Raw genomic sequence first — 20,848 nt, 5'->3', positions numbered from 1 at the left:
TTATTATTCAATGACTTCTGTGGACCATCCTTGAATCCACTATTGTTTTTCAAAGCTGGTAGTATTGAGCTTGCAATGAAGTAAAATGGAAGCATATTAGCTGGGAAGAGCTCAGGGGTTTCACAGTCCCCCCCCACCCCCCGCCACCCCAACATCCTTCCAACTGAAATGGCACATCCCATTGAGTTTGAATTAGGTTGTGTCAACATTAAAGCCTCCTATGCAGTGGCTTTTAGTTCCCTGCCCCCTTCCAACTTTTATTGTCTCTAGTAATCCTCATGGTACTAACACATGGAAACTAGTCCTCTACATTCTTTAGCTTCCATCTTCTGGTCAATGTACCTCACCATTGGCTTTGCTGACTATGCTTTCCATGTGTGTGCTTCTCTTCCACCCTGCGGGTGCTATGGAGTCAAAGACTGCTGTGATCTGCATTTGGAGGTGGGCCAACTTTGGGTTAAACTATCACTCGGGCATGTGGGAGACACATTAGCTAATCCATTACCCATTTCCAAGGCCCTTTTGCCAGGGCTGGCTGCAAGGGCATGCGATCTGTACAGCAGCCCAGGGCTCTCAGCACTCAGAAAAGCCCCATGCTTGGTTTAATGCTCTATTGTTGCCATCTTGAAATTCTTAATTTTATATTTGGACTTTTGTTTTGAAAGCAAAGTCTGATGGAAAAATGGAGCATGCACGTGTGCAGAGGAAATATGCATTGTGTCCCCTCTTCCATGCCACCCCATTCACACATAGTGTTTATGTTGCCTCAGGAACATGATATTCAGGTGGCCTCATGATGTGTGGGAGTTCAGTGACTCAAAGCAAAAGTGAGTAAAAGGTAGGTGTATTATGTCTATGACTGAGTAAGTGACAGCCCTGAGAGGTCACACTGTCCATTTAAACCACAACTTGCTTCCAACACGAAAAGAAACACAAATGACCAAGAAACACTATCATATCTTTCTTACTAGTGTTACTTACCGGCATTAGCCGTCTAATTATGCTGAAAATAATGACGTAGAAGGAAAGAAAAAGATAGGGGCAACCCATAGTTTCTTTTTTTCCCATCTTTCTTTACTCATTAGTGAACTAAAGGTAAGAGTGTCCTGGTAGAATGTACATGTGTCAAGGAGTGAGTTAAAACAGTTGCGTTAGTTTTGTGCAGTGTTTCTACTGTTCTGGTATGAATGAAATACACGTGCAAATACATATGCATGTATGAGTTATAAACTACAAATTGTGTAATTTCAATGATTCCACTTATGAGTTAAAGATTAGTGGTAAAATTCATGCTAATACTTTAAAATGTTAATTTTTCTTTGCTTAAAACAAGATTAAATAGCAAATAAAATATGTCAAGATAAGAGAGAGAGATTGCAGAAGTAAGGAAATAAGTTTATACTTAATGTTTTTAGTGACAATTTTTTCCTGCTTTTTTGAACAATGGATCCTCCATTTTTATTTTGCCCGAGGCCCCAGAAATTATCTAGCCAGCCATGCCTCTTCCTTAGCTACCTTCACTATAAAAGTTGGTAAAGCCAAAAGCTGGATTTCCCAGTCTGCCTTGCACCTAGCAGTAGCCATGTCATCAAATTCTGTCCAATGAGACGTAGCTGAAAACTACTAGGAAGCCTTGGGGAAAATTGAATTGCTGGTACAAGGGGCAGATATTGACTGTACTGCCTTTTCCCTTTGTGCTCTCCTTGAACACTCACATCATATTTGGAGCTATGCAGCCATCTTGTGACCATTAGCCAATAAACATGAGAACGGAAAGCCAAAAGGCTACAAAGGTTGGAGTGAAAAGCTAAGAAAGAGTCTGTGTCCTTGAAGGCCTTGTTGAGCTGCTGAGCCAACACCAGCAGCCACCAATCTAGACTTTTTATGTGAGAAAAAATAAGCCCCTACTAGTTTTAGCCACTGTGAGCCTTTCAATTACTCTAGTCCGTTCACTACTAATGGACATGTGGGCTATGAACTGCCTGCCTGTGCCCAGGGTCTTTCCTCAAAAGAAGACAACTCTTCCTGCTTCTAGTCCTATCACTTCCACCATCGAGCCTCTAAACTAGTCTCTCATGCCTGTGAGGGGCACAGGGAAGCAAATGTCATATCAACCCTTCCATTCTCCTCTTCTTCCCTCTCCATTAGCTCTCGTGTTCCAACACTCTTCTTAGTGGCCCCCAAACAAAAGCTTCTGTGATGATCAGTCAACATAAGTAGGTACCTGGTAGAGGCAGCCTCAGACACACGTCAGAAACATCTGCAACTCAGCCTCAGCCCAGTCTGGTCACCACGAAACTTTTAGAATGGCGATAATTTCCCCTTCTTATAATTAAGGTAAAATAATAGTAAATGAAGTCAATCAAATGAAAGAGAATTGGCAGAAAACTCCATGACTAACATCACAAGGAGAACTTAGTCATGAAGACTTTCAGAGTCAGGATTTTTTACTTATTTTATAACCCCTTCCTCTTTTGTCGCTGCAGAAGTCCAGTTTCTCTGTCACTGGGTAGCCCACACTGTCGTCTCCCTGGAGACCAGCACTCATCTGATTTCAGCACACAGTACAGGTTTAGTAATTAAGTATGTAATTCCAGAGGAGCAAGGGCAAATGAGGGGCTCGGTCCCTCATTAGGTGAGATGACACATGGCTGGCCCTTGTCCATCAGCGTTGCTATAATTAGGACATGTTAACAGGACTGTTGCTGTCTCACAGCCTTGTGTGTGTCCATGTTTGGCATATCAACTTACAACATGAGTCTTAGTTATTTTTAACAGAAGAGAATTAGTTAAAAGAACATTTCCCAGCAAGAATTAGGTGTTTTATTATTTAGCAATCTCCTTCAATGGTAGTAGCTTAAATATTTACCAGGGATTTTGGGAGAGTTCTTATCTTTCATGAGAAGACTTTGTAATGAACCTATTCCAAGAATATGGGTCAGAGTCCTCAGTCATTAGTTTATTGCAGGGTCAACCAAACTCCTGAGTTAGGGACATCCTCTTGTTCTTTCTCCTCCCTGCTTTCAGCACAGGAAAGACACAGAATCACGCTGTTTGGCCCTCTCTAGACACCATGGTAAACATTTTGATGGAGGACTTTGAAATAACTGACTGAAAAGATCTCTCTACCACGATGTACCAATTTTACAATAAAATACCGTGGAAACCACTCACTTAAGAGTTGAAGCAGATTGCAGCCATTTTAAAGCACGGATGCCATTCTTGGGTGAGATGGAACAGTAACAGACCCCACCTCACAGGACTACGGTATCAACAGAATGAAGTTATGTTGTGTAAGTGGTAAAGCACTTCACCAACGCAAGATTACCTTGAGAAAATCAATACCTTCTCCCTTTGTATTGCCTTTACGTGAGAAATTTGGGGGCACACTGGCTGTCAAAGTTCAGCTTTTAGCTTAGATCTATCTTCTGCCTAAAAGAAACCCTCTTTCAGGAATAATAGGGTTACCATAAAAGCTGAACTTCTGGCATACTGAACATCCCATAACAATAAACACTGATCAATGACACCCACCCCTCCCCAAGTTTGTCTTACTCCTTAGAGAAGTCAAGTTTAACACCAAGACTTCTATACCCAAGCAAGGCCTGCCTTGGGTTCATCTTCCCTGTAGATTCAGGCTATCTTGAAAAGAATGGGAGCCTTGAACTTTTATACTAGGGAAGAGTGTTCAAGAGCGTCCTAGTGCTAAAGATGTCTGATCACTGGCCTGCCCACCTCACACAGAAGCTCTCCTGAGTGGCTTACACTAGTCTGGACCTGTCACACAGTTGTATTTTGATGATGCCAAACACGGCTGAATAAAGAACAAGGAGAGGCAAAGGGTAAAATGGATGAACCAAGAGTTTACTAATAAATGTGTTTTATACTAGAGATCAGTTGAGGTTGTTCTGGTACAGGTCTTAACCACTGGACTCCCATTAAACTCCCAGGAAGGGAGTATGTGTAGGTCTGAGAAAGGAGACTAAGGCATTGAAAGATATGAGATAATAATTTAATCATGACCCTATTTCATAGATTTCCACTTTCTCTTCATCTTTGCGACAAAACAGAATGTATTATAAGTAACATTTGCTCACCTTAGACTGGTATATTTTATACCTTGACCCTAAAACATCAACCCAAAGCTGGGGTCAAATATTAGAATAAACTGAGGGTAAAACACGAGATTCTGTCATTCCAGTTTATTGAAATGAGTAAATTTATAGCTTTATTTGCATACAGAAAAGTGCACAAGAAAATAAGTATGTACAAAACAGTTGTGTGGCTGATCATTACTTTCAAAATTTTTTCTACTTTCAAAAATTCAACTACCTAGAAATAATTACCTCCAGTTTAGCACGTTTAGGTATTCAAACTTATAAAATACTACTTCAAGTCTGTGTTTATGATGACTGAGTAGGAAGTCTGATGGAAAATTATGCCATCCATGATCAGCTATTACCATGAAACATAAAACCACAGGAATTTAGCTAGGACTTCTTGGGGCTAATCAATAGAGGTTCATGAGGCCACCATCTTGTTTAGATCCTGAGCAGTAATCCTCTTCTACGTAAAGGTAACATTGTATGTGGTTGATTAACATCTACAAAAACCTGAGCATTAGGGGTCAAGAGACAACATTAAAAAACCCAACATAAAACAAAACAAAACTCATTTTGGCAAGAACAAACCCTTCAGAACTGTGCTAACAATAGGACTGAAAATGAACTGGGAAAGTTTCCAAGGTTATGAGGAGAAAAATATTGCAGATGATAGGTTTTCAATGGTAACACCAAATACTTGTTCTACAGCTTTTTTTTTTACATTGATCTTCCTACTAACTATGAGACTGGCTTCAAGAAAGTTTTCCAGTTACTTGATAAAGGTCTAGCATGACCTCAAATAAGCACCTAATATGTTTGGCACAATCACATTTAACTTTGTGATGTGTTGCTCTTCAGAATACAGTCCTTCATTGCTGAGTTGAGTTCCGTTTTTCTTCAACATGTACTGCTCTTCTGGAAGTTCAGCTCAAGAGGATGGCCTCCTAGTCCATAGAAAGGATAAAAGTTGTGCCCATTTGCAATTCTAGTTACTGGGATTAGCCATTACTGAGAAGGCGGAGAGGTTTCAGATCTGTGAATCATTAGAACTTTTTGCTCCATAAAACTCTGTTGCTTGTAAAAGGGAGGTCATGTAACATCAACCTGGGAGCAAAACTGACTGAAAAAAGAATCAGAGGGAGAAGGAGAGGAGAGACGAATAATGCTTTTCCTCATTTCAATAGCTAGCAAGAGATTGGAAAATGACAGTCTTGTCCTTAAGAGAAAACTAATCTTCAGAAAGAGAAGTTACATCTTTAAAAAGGTTCTTAAGTGTGTCAGATTCCAAAATGCCTAAGAAGAAGTTGGATTTGCTTCAGTTTTACTGTAAAAATTCTCTCTAAGTGATGGTCTGAAACAAGATTTAAGGAGGTGCCTTGTTCTACTAAATCTTCAGGTTTTATGCTCTAAAACAGAATCCCCAAACAATTTTGAACAGTAAGGATTTTAAAATTTATTCAGAACAGTATCATCTGAAGGGTTGTGGTGGCTGCATCTCCCAACCAGAGGGTACATGGTAGAGTGTTCTAGAAGGTTCTAGGGACACAATAGGCAAGGATTCAAGTAGGAAAACTACTTCATTTACATTTAAACTAGAGAGTTTAGGTTCTTAATTTATTTAAAGCCATAGATTCAGTTTAGCTTTAATCTAAACAGAAAGTGAAAGGCATTTTACAAGTAGAAGAAGCGGCAAGAAATAAGGCAACAGATAATATGTCAAAGCTATGACAAGGGCAGAGGTCAAGACTTGTCTGGCTATTAGCTTTGTCCTTGACTACTAAGGCCAACCTTTTTGTTCCTTTGGATAGTCAGCATGCCAAGTTCCTAGGGAAGTATGAAGAAGAAAAAATCCGTGGTTAGAATTTTTGGATTGAATATCAATGTATTAAATATTAAGTCATTATTTAAAATATCAGTAATAAGATCTCCTAGGGCTGATGCGAGAAAGCTGAATAAAATAATAAATGTAGACTCTGTATTAAAGTGATTAACACAAGTGCTCAATAATGTCGGCTATTTTCTCCTGTGAGAGCTCCCTTGCCCCACCCCAATCTATAAGTTTAGCAGATTGACGAAAATTATTCTTCCTTCATGATTTAAAGAAGAAAAGGCCTCCAAAGAGAACTCCAGTCAATTCAATTCAGTGCAAACAATCTTTCTAGGCTCCTAGCGTAGTTTATTCCTTTCTATTCCTTTGCATATGCCTCCCCTGGAGAGGAGGGTGACAATGAGTCTCTGTTAAGACTTCTAGCCCTTCAATAGATTACACTGCTTTATTAGCATTAGAAATCACCTGGGTGCTTGTTAAAATGAAGCTTTTCCTCAGCACCGAGGGGGATTCCTTATGGGCTGGAGTGGGGCCCAGGAATGTGCCCTTTCATTAATCTCACCCAGTTCTCTGAAGCAGAGTTATGTATAAGAATTCTATTCTTAAATGCTCAGCCTAGTCATTATTGAATTAAAGTATAGATTTCCATGTCTATTACTTCTAAATTACAGAGCTTTAACCTCTTCCCAATTCTAAAATTAAAATTTCACCCTCACCCACTGTGCTACCCTTTCTCACTAAAACTAAGCTTAATAGGATCTTCTACTCACAGAAGTTAGGCAAAAGGATTTCCAAAAGGATCCTTATAAACATCAGGAGGTATGGGTTGAGGAGAAGCCATCTACGGAAATAAAACCATCCAGTCAATAAGTATAATTACAGTTATAAGAAAAAAACCTATAATTAAGATTTCTCAAATTCCTTTAAAAATCACTTAGGTCACAGACGAATCAGATATTGTATGGGTCTATAATGATTTGTGTTTGCCTCCTTGTAATTGGTGATGTATATTTATTATTTACATCAAAACCAAGGTTCAGGTGAATTATGTTTGCCTCCCCAAAATGGGAAGTATTATTTTTATGAACTAAAGAATCATGGGTGGGAAATCAGGAACTTAAATCATTGAAAGATTTTTTAAGATAGTATTTCGGCTCAATTTTCTCCCAGACTGCTTTCACGAGCCAAGTTAGGTGAGACACAAAGGACTTTTTCTATATGACATTCATTTCTCAAGTTCAGGATAGCAGTCCTTGCAAAAATACTCTTGCCCCAGTTTGAGTTGATGTTTTACACTGTGATAGTTCTTAACGATAAATCTTATTCAAATGTTCTTTATTGTCAAAGAGTTATTATACAAACAAGGTTAATTCAGGAAGCGGCATGTACTTTGGAGCAACAGCATCTAGTAGGTGATACTTACAGAGGCCTGTGATGAACTGAAAGAATCTTTAGAGAAAGGATTCTCAAACGCATTGTCAGCAGATTTGGTAACTGGCAGGGCACCTTGTCTAGGAGCTGGCTTTGGTGGTTCTAGAAGGTGAAAAACCCCGCACAGTCAGTAGACAAGCTTCCCCCAAATATAGGCACACGTCCTCCAGTCAGGCTTATCTTAGATATTAAATGCCATACTTGTGAAATTTACATCAATGGAACAAAAATCACCACCAAATACTAGGACTTCCAATGATTATTACAGGAAATTCATCCCTTCTCAAAAGAGGAAGCCATGCATATTTACCTGAAGTGGAAGAGATTCAGAATTCCCTCACTTAAGGCCATGGAGTTTGGCTGAGGTTTTATCACACAGCCCTCCAGGGCCATGACCCATGGAATTCAATAGCTCTTGGCAGCCCTTTTAAGAATTGTCACAAGAGGGCAGCATTGGGCCAGCCCCTAGAAACAGCTAACGAAGATAAATAGCTCCATAGGGTAAATGGTTAAGTTGTCTCCATAACCTCTGATTATCAAAAAAAGCAGAGTAAGGCTATTGGTGGGTGGAAGAGGGTACTTCTGAGGGACTCTGTGGGCCCATATGATAGTGGAAATACTTGTTGATACAGTAGACAGAGGAGTGGGTAGCTTACCATTGATCTTTTTCAACAGTTGATTGGCATCAAAGTCATCATGGTCCGCATTCTCCTGAGGAATGCCAACTTTGCTGTTGAAATAACTGGAGAAGGCACTTGAAGTCCCAGAGGCAGTCTGCTCTCCCTTCCTAGCGGGCACAGCAGGTGGCTGCCGCAGTTGGAAGTCCTTAAACATTTCTTTCACTTCCTTGACTTCTTTATCCCCAAGTGGGTCCAAGGCAGTGAAGGCGTCACTGGAGATATCCTTTGGAGGGCCAGTTCTGGGAGGTGGTTGAGGAGGAGTGTCCAGGAGAGAGGAGAGCTGGCCAGAAGAAGCAGAAGCTGGAAAGATATTGCTCTGAAAAGGATTCCCCAAAGGGCTTGCTGATGACCAAGTATTGGGTGCTACAGATGCTGAGGGGCCCCAAACAACAGGAGCTGGAGGGGCAGTTGAGGCTGCAAAGGAGGAAGGCTGGTTCCAACTCGCAACAGGCGGGCTTGTGGTAAAAATGACTGGCGGACAGAATCCTGAAAGCTGACCACCCATGATGGCTCCCGGGACCATTGAAGTGGACTGATTGAAGACTAAAGATGTTGGGCTCCACGGTCCCGCCTGAGAGGGTGTAACTGATACACCACCTGAAGGAAGCAGGAGAGAGGACTTATCAGGTGACAAGCTTGAAGAAGATTCTTGAGTTTCAGAAAGCACAACTCTTTGGGGAGCATTTATAGAATATCTACTCACGTAGAGGCTTCATTAAGCCTTGAAGCTGACATGGAAATAAAGGCTCTGAGAGATCAAATCACTCTAAAGGTTAACTAGCTAACACAGTATAGCTAGCATTCCCATGCTAGTTGCATTTTGAAGCCCTTTCTTTCTACTATACCTTTTTTAACTTACCTCATTAGAAGGATAATACAGTCCATAAGTACCTAGTCATGGAAAAAATGAGCCCTTATCATACAAACCTGATGTATTTCAAACCGCTAGAACAGAGACTGTCAATAGCATGAACTTATTTGTTGAGTGAATACATTTACATGTACAAACCATGCTGATTATGAAGTAGTTAATTAAGATAATCCATTGGGCACTCTCAATCATTGATTTGATCTTTTCATTTGGCAGCTGGCTCACGTCTGGAGTCTTACGGAGACCAACTATTGCGCATGTGCATTAGCTCTCAACATGCTCGCATCATGAAGAAACCGTTTCAAAGTTTCCTTGCTTTTAAATGCTGCCAACGTTGACACAGCTATATAAAAGGATGATAAAATTTGGTCGATGCCAAGATAGTTTTAGACTTTTCTATATAAAAATGGAGGAAAGGCTGGTTATACTGGAGAGCTGTTTCAATAAAAGGGCTTCCTGCCATGTGTCACTCACTAAACCTTGCCAGAAGTTGGAACAGATTATTTAAGAAGAAGGGAAGGAGAGAAGACAACATCAAGCACAAAAACCTTCCAAGGTAACTAATTGCCTGTGTCCGGACATCTGATCTTTGTGGAGGAATGTCTGCATCTCCTGCATCTTTGCCATGTTGACTGGGAATTAGCTAAATCACTAAAATCAAGGTCCCTCCACTGTTTGCCCCTCTCTTCTTGAAGAAGCTCATTCCCTACATCTTGTTCTAATATGCAGGGCGTTGTCTCTCCTGCCTCTTCCCAAGTGTATTAATGATCCAGTCAAACTGTCACCACCGACAGAAAACCTCAATGCAGCCTCAAACCTATTCATGAATGATGCTCTGCTCTCAAAACCTACTTGCTTTGAGCTTTGCAGCAGAGCGTTCTTTAGTTATAAAAGTTTTCTAACCAACTGAAAATGGCCTTCAAACTTGGCTTAGGAATGTTTTTGTTTTCAGAGTGAGAAATATTTTGAAAACATTGTTCAGGGGCTGATGTAGCAAGATATTCTATCTTGAATTTTCTTTGTATTGGAGATTGATGTTATTTGCTTCAACTTTGTCATCGAGAATGATAGCCACCTGGCCAGAGTGGTAGGTTTCAGAAAAGGTCATCTTACTAAATTAACATGCTATTTTTGAGGTGAGGGAACTAGGTACAAGAATACTAATTATTAAAATTGGGGAGGTCACAGTCTGTGACAGTAGAGACTAAAACTCAGGCATACCGGCTCTGAATCTAGCACCCTATCCTCCTGTTCTACCTCCTTGGACAGAACTATTTTTTTTTTGTTGTTGTTGTTAATGGAATGTTAATTCAAATACTTATTTTACAGATACAGAAATCAGACTTCATTTACACTAAAAAATATACATATTCATTTCACAACTAATCAAGGGAAAAATTCTTTTAGATTCTATAATACAGGCTTCTAAAAGTGGGTTAGTCTGAACGAAGTTATTGCTAGCATTTTAAGACAAATTTATTTAAATTTTAACTGATGCCGGAGTCACTGACTAATAATTTACACCAACTGGATGTGCAAATTGGGTAGAATTTTATCATCTTTCGTGTTGGATGACTTGCCTTCTCTCAGGAAAATGTGTGGCTTTAGTCATAGATAGTATTAGCGGGAGTGGTGGTAAAAGAGAAAAATATATTTGCCAGGAGTTAAAGGCTTTCCCAGTATATACCTATGCCAGCCTGCATTCTCACCTACCAGATTCCATGCATTGTGTTTCCAAGATTTAAGGCCCCGCTGGAGAAAGTAGAGGCAAGAGGTAAGGAAAAAGAGAGCGTGGGTACAAAAAGTTAATTTTATTACCTTCTGATGCTACATTAAAACACAGGGTAGCTAGTCAAAGCTGAAGGTTCAGCTTTCTACAAACACCCTTTCCCCACCCCCAGTTCTCCAGAGGAGACAGTCTCCCAGCTGGGTCTAGCGGAAGCCAGACCTACAACCTTCCTTGGTTTGGCCGAGGATCCCTGCTAGTGGACAGGGGCTATACTGTAGGGCTCAATTTGAGTCCCATGTCCAAACTTGGAAGAATCATCAGTATTCTGCAGTTGTATAACCCAAGGCCTCAACAGGGGCACCTTGCCAAAAAGCTTCACTTCGTCTGAATAAATTAACAGTTATAGGGTCCAGCTGTATTTTCGGGCTGACTTGTTAAATATTGGCTGTAAAAATTCTTCGGGGCATTGATATTAGACTACAAAGCTCTGTAATGTGATCTAGTCACAGGCACTGCATGGAAGCTCTCTGCCCTTCTGCAAGGAAAAGCACCCACTAGCTCCACTTGGGAGAGCAGGAAAAAGGGCCAAGTGGAAAGGGCGAGCCCCCGAGTGACACAAAGTGCTCAAGAGAGTCTCTTGATGGTGTAGATGCAAGCAGAGACCTGGAACAACTTGGCTTCTCACACCCGCATGGATTTCAGTGACTCAGCAGTTGGGTAACAACCCCTCTCTTGCCACCATACTCCAGATCCGATTAATAGGACAGAACCAAAATATTTTCCTTTGCAGGATAACCGCAAAGAAAAAAAAAATAGAGTCCTGATAACTGACTCTGCAGGGGAGAGGGAAAGCCAAGATCCCTGGTTAAATTTTATAAAATGGGGAAGAGAGTCTCTCTTCATTTATAGCCCCACCCCCAACTTCCTCCCAAGACAGAGACTATTTGGAGCTTGTAGAGGTGCCAAGAAGCAGAAAAACAAAGAGACTCCCCAGCAGGACAGAAAGACCGTTTTCGGGGTTTCTGAAGACTATACCATGGAGGCAGAAAAGAAGTGGAGGCAGTGGGTGAGGAGTGGCAGGGCCAGCCCTCAGCCAGTGGCCTTGCCCACTGTCCTACCACAGAGTCGCTCAGTGGTCCACATGAGCTAATGACACATTTATGAATGACAGCACCAGCACATCCCAGGTATCTGATAAAATTTCTCTCTTCCCTTATCTCTCTACTCTTTTCAACTTCAGGTTTCTAGTTCTTATCTTCTAACCTATTAAGACACTCAGGTAGCCAAAATATTGGCAAGGAGCTGCTAAGGCTAAAACATTCAGAGACTGATCAGGATGCCTGTCCCACACCCACCACATGCCTAGGAACAGAGCTGGGCTCAGAACCTAGGACTTTCATTCTATGACTTACACTTGCTTCAGACTTAACTTATATCCCTTTTGGTGTATATATCCCTTCCAAGAGGGATATCAGTTTAAAAGAGGATAGAGCTTCAATCTGGTAATGGCAAATTACATGGAAGACCTGCATATTGCTACTTTCTCCAATAGAGATGATAGACAAGGCTCTCTCATCTCAACCCCGTTTCTCTAATAAAGCTGGTCTGAGCTTCAGAATTGCTTACAATTGTTTTCAGTAAGCCGTGACCAGTTGTTTCAGGTAAGTGCAATATTGAAAATGGACTTCAAGTGCCTTCCTCCTATGCATTAGCATCTTATGAGTGAAAGTAGCAGAACCAAACCTAACTTGATCTCTAGGTACCTACCTACACCCCCAAGGGGCCCCACTGGGGCAGAAGCACTTCTTTTGAAGAGATCCAGAGGATTGGTCTGGGTTGCAGATTGTCCAGTAGGTGATGTCTGGCCTGGAGGTTCTGAGACGGAAGGAGCAAAGATGTCTGATGCAAGCAAATCTTTTGCTGGAGACTGACAGGGCAGAGAGGGAGGCGGATCAGTTACTGAGGAACAGTGAAATCCAGCTTTATTCTGTGTCCTACTCTGTATCTCAAATTTGGGAACCACAGAAAGAAAGACTTTTTCCTATTACTGATAAACTACTACAAAAAAACAAAAACACACACCCAAAAAGATACAGATCCCTGCAATGGAAAGAACTTTGGGTCTTGATGACGGATGCAACAGAGGACTCACAAAATGAAATCTATTTTGCTTTTTTTGCACATTTGTATTTGTCTGGTCTCCTTATCAGCTAAAAGCTTGAAGCTGGGAAAGAAAGGACAGCTATAAATAAGTAGCCTAAATATTTTGTTCATTCTACTGGATTTAAATCAGTCTGCATAAAGAGGATATAGTAATCTAATCATTAGGTTAGCCTGCATATTCCAATGAGATTTTTAAAAAAGATACTTACAGAAACTACAGTTTAAATTACTTTCGAGCAAAGTGGTAATAGTAAATAGATAAGTTTCTTTTAAGACAATGGATTATTCAGTCAGCATTTAATAGAGGTGACAAACTCAAGAATTTTACACCACCACCTTGGACATTAACACAATATGAGGGGTGTGTGGGGGTGTGTGTTAGTGGGGGGAAGGTACAAAAGGAATCATAAGAACCCTTGCCCTCCCCTCCCAGAACATGACGATCAAACTTACCAGAGGTACAGAAGCATAGCAGCATTAAAAATGGAAAAACTTGGGTTTAGTTAATAGTAAGTGACAAGACATGCAAATGGAAAGCAGAGTGTGACAAACACTAATAAGCGAGAAGCTTAAAAAGAGTGGTGATCAGAGAAAAGTATTCCTGGAGGATGATGTGCCTTATCCCACCTTCTATTTTACAGCCACACGGGAAACTACAATAGCAGCAGGAAAGAGAGCTTGCATCACACCACCCTTTGGTACCGAACATGCATTCTGCCAATGGATATGTGGAGAAGACAATTCACCTTAGCAGTCCTTCTGCCTCTTCCTGGTTTGGTACTTTGTGGAGGTGGGATAATGGCTATGGAGTCATGTGGTGAGGACTGGACAGAGCTTTCCAAGTCCTGCTTTACGCCATTCGGTACGGACAGTCCTTTGGGAGGGCTCCCCACAAAAGGGTTCGGGGAGGATTTGATATGAAAGCCATTCTGTTCTCTTTCAGAAACCCCATTTTGAGTTCTCACTGCTGGCTGTGTTTGCGTACTTGAAAGGGGCCACGGGTCTGCCTGAGCTTCCTGTTTGCCAGTCCGGTTAGAGATTTGGTCAAACTGCTGACCAAAGTAATCAACATCCCCATTCAGGGACCCGTTACTCAGTGGAGTAGACATGCTACTCAAATTCTCTTTCTTCTGATCTGGAGATTTGAGAGAATCAAACGAAGAAGGTGTCGATTGGTCTGGCTGTGCAAAAGGATCATCACGGAAAGGATCAGGATTAGGGGTGGGAAAGAAGTTGAGATTGGCAGAAAAGGCATTTTCAGGCAAGAAAGATGCCTGAGGCTTTGGTCGAGGAAGAGAGCAGGAGGTGATGCCATTTGTTAAGAATGAATCATCTCTTAAAGATTTCTGATTGTTGTCGATTTCAGAGTTTAGATCCACTAACAGGATATCTTTGCTTTCCTATCACATTTGGAAAGAAAAAAAAAAAAGAAAGTGTTAGTCCATGTTGTGACTTCAAATGAGAAAGCTATATCAAATGACCAGGATAATCAAAATTCCCATCAGATTTTGGTCTTGGCAAACTGGTTGACCGTTACCTCCTCCCGTCACCTCCCTGAGTGCATTTACCAGTTGTAGAATAGGTCTTCCCTGCCCCTCCCCTACCCCACACCCTTTTGTTTAAGTGTCAACTTTATTGGCCCTTCATTAAATGAAATCTTACTGTCATTTACTGTTTACTGTATTCATGTGTCCACTCACACTTACAGACTGAGTTCATGATCTTCTTGTTTCACTTTATGCCTTTGAAAGTCTTAATGGGAATTGATTGTGAGTCATTAGAAGTGATTATCTAAGTATATTGAGCTCAAAAGTAAGAAATGACCTAACTCAGCTTCCTACCTAACTGATGTACAGTCCTTTCTGCTGTGCCCCAGAGTCACGCAGCATCACCTCTTTAAATAAGTGAATTCATTGGCTAATACTTTCATATTTTATAGTTCTGGTTGTAATGAAGTTTAAGGTCAGATATATTTCCCTATAACTGGTCTTCTCTCGGAGGGGGGTGGATTTTCCCCTTACATCACAGCCTGTCAGGTATGCCTCTTTAAATATTTAAGGACCTTGTTGAAGATGCTAGCCAAGTTGGATCTCTCAACCTCACCATCCTAGTCTCTCCTTTGGACATATCCTTTTGTCTATGTTCTTCTAAGAAAGTGATACTCAAAACACTGATATAACCTAACATGATATATCACATTAACCTCTCATTTTTGTACATTTTTTCATAACACAGCTTAGAGTTGTGTGTGTTGTGACAGTAATCTCATCTATTTAGAGGATAAAGTCAACTAATCTTTAATTTATATACAAATCTAATCTTTAATTTATGTGTAAGGTGAAGATGTGGATTTAAGAGTCAATTTGAAAGACATACCGAATGCATAACTCTACAAATTCTATTCCCTCTCTATCATTTTTCTGGTATGTTAATTATTTGGGTTCTTAATTGTTAAATAAGATTTCCTTCTCAGCATAAAAGCAGCAAATTTGATAAATCTGACATGTCTTTATTCAGGTCAATGACATAACTAACAAGGATTCCCCCTGGGATAGAGCTATCATACTGACAGACCTTCCTTCTGGCTGCTTTGATTCATTAATTACTTAACTATGCTAGCCATAAAAGAATAGAAACAATAAGAAATGCCTAGCTGAAATGGAAGTTTAGAGGTGTAGCATTATCTTGAGCAGATTGCTAAATATTTTGACCATTGGGAGGAAGCAACCTCAAGGGAATATGAAATTCTCAACCTAGTGAGTAAAAAAGAGGACTGAATAGGCCTCCTTGGCTTTAAGAAAAAAGAACAAATTTTTAGAAAATTTACGTTCTAAATCAGACCTAAATAGCATTCTATCTTTTGGCTTCCTTTACAATCAGGTATTGTACTTTTAATTTGTAGTTTTTAAAAGCTAGGTTTTCTCTTTATAACCAGAAGAATTTGTCAGAAGAAAGAGCTTGTAATTTAAACAAAAAAATTTTTTTAAATCAAAGAAACGGATTGGAAGATCTCTTAATGTATGGATCTTTAACAATCAAAAGGCAGGACAAAATGTATTACGAGAGCTTGTGATTTCAATATTTATTTATTATGAGCCACCTCTGGGTTAGAATAGTTGGGTGTTCACAGCTGGTAGTGTTCTCCTTTTCAAATACTTCAGAAGAAGTTCTTAAGACACGGAACAGGAGCCACAATGTTAGACTTCTGAATAGTCACCCTATAAGTAAAATGTATAAGGCTCTCCTCAGGTTGGGTTTGTTGTTAATCCAAAATTAAGAGTCTAGTTCATAGACTACAATCGAAAGATGTAAGACTCCTCATTCACCCCCTAGGTCAGAGCTTCATCAATTCTCTTTCGGACTCTCAACACTGCATCCACTCGATCATCATCTGAGCACCTGAGAGACAAAGCACTGGGGACTGGAAAGTGAAACACAGTCCCAGCTCTTAGGAGCTCCAGGAAGAGTGGCAGGTAGGCAACGAAAGAGATGTCTGTACAAAGGCGAGGTTTAAATACTGAGTCCCACAGCCTAGCTCTTCTCCAGGGAGCTAATCTCATCTGGCCATTCCAGCCTGCCAAATCCTGGACCCCCCATCCAAACCTTCCGGTGGCTTCCTGCTACTCCGTATATTAAAATAAGCTTCATTAGCCAGACTTTCAAAATGACCCACAACAGGACCCAGTTTATTTCTATCCTAACTACTCTGTATTTTCCTACACACTGCAAAGACCCAACTCAAGTTCAGATTCTTTACAAAGCCTTTTCTCAAAGATCCTTCTATTTCAGTCACCTGTGCCCACTCATGGCATCCTATGTATTCATGACACTGTGCTTTGTGCCCTGCTCCCATCCCTGTATCAGATATCACCTCCTTGAAGAGGGGCCACAGCTTATGTTCTTCTCATAATGACTGTGCTTTCAAGTGGTCAAGTTTTTAAAGTTAGAGGGCATGTCTTTTTGTTTGTTTTTTTCTTTTTTGGAGATACAGAATAGAAGAATATTGTTCAAGTGCTTTTCCAATAAAAATTCCATTCTAAGGGATGCCACTTAATTTGCAACATGAGCTTTATCTGAAATGCATAAAACTATTTTGTATAAATGTTGGGGAAGGGGCAGATACTTCAGGGAACCACTAATAAAGTCTAGATAATTTAGATTTCTTCCTCTCTTCATCTCTTCCAGAGCAGCTGTTGTAAGATTTGAATATTGTTAAACAAGTAGAAATAAATCTATTTTGTGACCTATGAATATAGAGTCAATATGTAAGAATACATTGGCAGTCTAACCAGCACAGGATTAGCACCATTAGCATTCTTTTACTTATCAGACATCATCTACTTTGATGGTATTTATTACTTTAGTTTACTGTTTAACTAAAACTTAGAATCCATGAAATCTAACATAAATGAGACTCAGGATTACTCATGTTGTTTTCATTTCCTTTTTCAGAGCTTTCTAGAAGTCTACAGAGCAGATTAAACAGTCAGTGCTTCCTTGCCTATCCCACTGGGAGTCTCCTTCATAGCTTGAGTGCTTTGATCTCTTTCAATATACTTGTTTGAATGTCAGTTAAAATTTTAAAGTAGGTGGTTCAGATATCAATTTGGGAAGGGGGCTAGTATGGAGGCAGGGCAAAGTTGTCTAGGAATCAAAAGGACCTCAGAGCTAGGATGGACATTTCAGGATTATACGGACTCGTACCCAGTCCTCGATCTGCTGCTGCTTCAATTCCTATGACCTTCTTGGTCCTATAGGCTTGCTTGATAATTCCTTGATACAAGAGACTCCTAGATAGACATTCTCCCCATTATTCTAGACTTATGCCTTTTTTGTCTAGTTATTGCCTTCTCATCTTTTATGTTCAAGTCCAGAAACTCACTTACTCAGAGGCATTATCTGAACCTCTAAATGAGATGAATATTCCATAATTAACATCAACTAATAGGCTTTGTGATTAGTTTTAAAGCTGGTCTCCCAGCTAGACAGTAAACTCCATGATGCCATTGACACTGTGCATCTCACTTGCTTCCGTGCCCTGCAGATAGTAGGTACTCAAGAAACTGTTAACCAAATAATAGAAGTTGTAAGAAGTCATTCAAAATTACATGGTTAATTTCACTTGTTTTGGAAGGTCTGAGACCTAGGCTTAAGCCTTGAATCTGGACCTCTTTCTTCGGTAAATGAGTTTTTTTTTCCGAATCACCATTTCCTTATCTGTAAAAGAAAATATTGCTCCATTCTCACAGAGTTGTTACAATCAACCAATATTAAGATGACTTGATATACTATAATATCCTGTAAAGAATAAGCAACTTTTTTAACAACAGGCCTTGGTTAAACATAACTGAGCCTCTTGTTTGTTTTAAGTCTTACTTCACACCAATCATGCTGGTAAATTGCAATAGAAAGACTAGGAAAAAAAAATGAAAAGGCCAGGAGGCTTTATAATTAATCTTCTAACAAACACACTTTCTTCAAGTAGGCCTATGCCAAGGATTATTTTTCAGCTCCTCCTGATCCTAAGTAATACCAAGAAGGACTACATTGCCTGACCCATTGCTCAGATTTAACCTCTAAGCAATGTTAATATACCTAAATTTGTGTCGACAGGTGCCCATGATGACTTAGAATGCAAATTTGCTCTAGTAGCCACTTACACTTTATGCAGAAAAATCAGCAGTCACCTTCCAAGTTTTAATGCGATGCTCAAGATTTCTGATTAATTGCCAATTTGATTTATAGATGTTATTTCCATTACATTGCAAATTTAAAAACAGACACTTACTGTTGGACTATTTAGGTCAGGAGGTGTAGACATGTCCCCAAACAAATCCATCTGGTCAACACCCTTAAAAAAGTATTTGAATTAGATTCAGATGTGTCTTCTAAAAAAGATCACTTTGTATATTGTTGTAATTGTTTCCTAAACTAAAGTTTAGGAAAACATTTGTCACAATTGGATTTTCATTTAACTAATACAGATCTGATATTAGGCTATTTAGGTCAGGAAGTGTAGACATATTCCCAAACAAATCCATCTGGTCCACACTCTTATAAAGAATTTGGATTGGAGTCAGATGTGTTTACTAAAAAGATCACTTTGTATATTGACATAAATGTTATACTAATGTTTAGGGACATAGTTGCTGCAATTGGATTTTCATACAGATTTAGTATTAGCAACATCTATAAGAAGTAAAACCCGTGTTTATATACGTAAGAATCATAACAAATCACATACATACCAATTTCAGTTTGTTAGCTTGGTCATCAAGACTCATTAGGGACTCGCTCCCATTCTGAAAAGATGGCAAATATTTGAGTTTAGTTGGTGAGTTGTTTTTTTTTAATCTAGTTTTATTTATTTATTTATTTATTTATTTGTGAGGAAGATCAGCCCTGAGCTAACATCCATGCTAATCCTCTTCTTTTTGCTGAGGACGACCGGCTCTGAGCTAACATCTATTGCCTATCCTCTTCTTTTTTTTTTTCCCCCCCCAAAGCCCCAGTAGATAGTTGTATGTCATAGTTGCACATCCTTCTAATTGCTGTATGTGGGACGCGGCCTCAGCATGGCTGGAGAAGTGGTGCTTTAGTGCGCCCCTGGGATCCGAACTTGGGCCGCCAGTAGCAGAGCACGTGCACTTAACCGCTAAGCCACGGGGCCGGCCCAAGTAGTTGATGAGTTTTCCCTACAGAATTTAATTTCCTAGTGTGTTGGTTGGCTCAGCAGTTATGATTTTGGCACAGATCATTCAACTGTACACTTTCTATGACCAGAGGGGTCATGAACACATAGTAATAAGTTAGGAGGGGAGTATGCTTGGGCAGGTAGCAAACAAGGGCTTATACACATCACGCATGCAATTCACGAGAAGTAAAGATACAGTTTTAGACAACCTAGATGTCCATCGACAGATGAACGGATAAAGAAGATGTGGTATATATACACAATGGAATACTACTTAGCCATAAAAAAGATGACATCCATTTGCAACAACATGGATGGACCTTGAGGGTATTATGCTAAGTGAAATAGATAGAGAAAGACAAATACCACATGATTTCACTCACATGGAAGATAAACAACCAACCAGACAAATACATAGATACAGAAAACGGATTGGTGGTTACCAGAGGGGAAGGGGGGCAAGGGGAGAGAGGGTTAATGGGGTACAGGTATACAGTGATGGATGGACACTAGACTCTTGGTGAGAAACACGCTGTAGCCTATACAGAAGTGAAATGTGATGACGTACACCCGAAACTTTTACAATGTTATAAATCAATGTTACTTCAATAAAAATAAATAATAATAAAAAAGATGCAGTTTTACCTCTACTGCTTTGTTGGCTTCTTCCATCTAAAAAGAAAGGCACAAATTCAGTAATCTTAGCAATTATACTTAAAAGGAGTTAAATGAAAGAACAAATATACCTACGGGTTCATAGGCATAAAGCAAGAGAGAGTCCTGTATATTATTTCTGCCCTACATTCCCCTCTCCTTTACATACTGATACTGGATTTGAATAGAGTTACTAGACTTAAATTGGTAGTCCTGTGTAGTCTTTGGAATCAACGTAAACTTTGTAGGGAGAAAAGACAAGAGTCAGGGACTAGAAATCAGAAGTGCCTAACGATAACATCCATCCATCGCCCACTGGGAAGAACAGACAATACATTTATCTACCTTCTGTACTTTGAAGAGCCACAAAGAAGTCAACTCCTCAGACCATATGTTTACATAATGTTCAAACATGGTGCTGAATATAGTCTTAAGTTGAATAGAGCCTGTATTGGGCAGTACTTGCCTTTTTCTTTTCTTCTTCCTTTTTCTTTACATTATAGATAACTTGAAAAAGGTCTTTAAGATCAATGACTAATGGCTCGGCCTGAAGCAAAAGAAAGCATCTTTATCAGTGTTCTAATCTTACTCTTTTCTTCCCTTTTTGCCCATCAGTTCTGATTAGTACCATTTTCCTCCTTTCTCTTAAAGCTCTTTACTATCCTCCCCTGGTTTACAGGGGATCACCACCAACT

The 20,848-nt window shown here is 39.9% G+C and overlaps 1 protein-coding gene across 2 annotated transcripts in view; it reads right to left on the bottom strand.

Annotated features, from left to right (window-relative positions):
* Positions 1-4,171: 4,171 nt before the first annotated feature.
* Positions 4,172-20,848, bottom strand: part of DAB2 (DAB adaptor protein 2) — a 50,181-nt gene continuing 33,504 nt past the window's right edge. The window contains exons 6-15 of one of the 2 annotated variants that reach the window (XM_058564184.1): positions 20,620-20,700; positions 20,145-20,171; positions 19,054-19,107; positions 18,594-18,656; positions 13,552-14,205; positions 12,410-12,569; positions 8,019-8,639; positions 7,355-7,464; positions 6,702-6,772; positions 4,173-5,927 (exon numbers count right to left, since the gene is read on the bottom strand). In XM_058564184.1, coding sequence (XP_058420167.1) covers positions 6,707-6,772; positions 7,355-7,464; positions 8,019-8,639; positions 12,410-12,569; positions 13,552-14,205; positions 18,594-18,656; positions 19,054-19,107; positions 20,145-20,171; positions 20,620-20,700 — 1,836 coding nt within the window. In that variant the 3' untranslated portion in view covers positions 4,173-5,927; positions 6,702-6,706. Of the gene's footprint in view, positions 5,928-6,701; positions 6,773-7,354; positions 7,465-8,018; positions 8,640-12,409; positions 12,570-13,551; positions 14,206-18,593; positions 18,657-19,053; positions 19,108-20,144; positions 20,172-20,619; positions 20,701-20,848 lie in introns of both variants that reach the window. The other variant, XM_058564185.1, reaches the window with a different exon arrangement.

Source organism: Diceros bicornis, chromosome 20 (genome assembly GCF_020826845.1).
Source record: "Diceros bicornis minor isolate mBicDic1 chromosome 20, mDicBic1.mat.cur, whole genome shotgun sequence".
NCBI classification, from domain to species: domain Eukaryota; kingdom Metazoa; phylum Chordata; class Mammalia; order Perissodactyla; family Rhinocerotidae; genus Diceros; species Diceros bicornis.
Note: the sequence above shows the minus strand (reverse complement) of the source record. Positions and strands in the feature narration are given on the sequence as shown.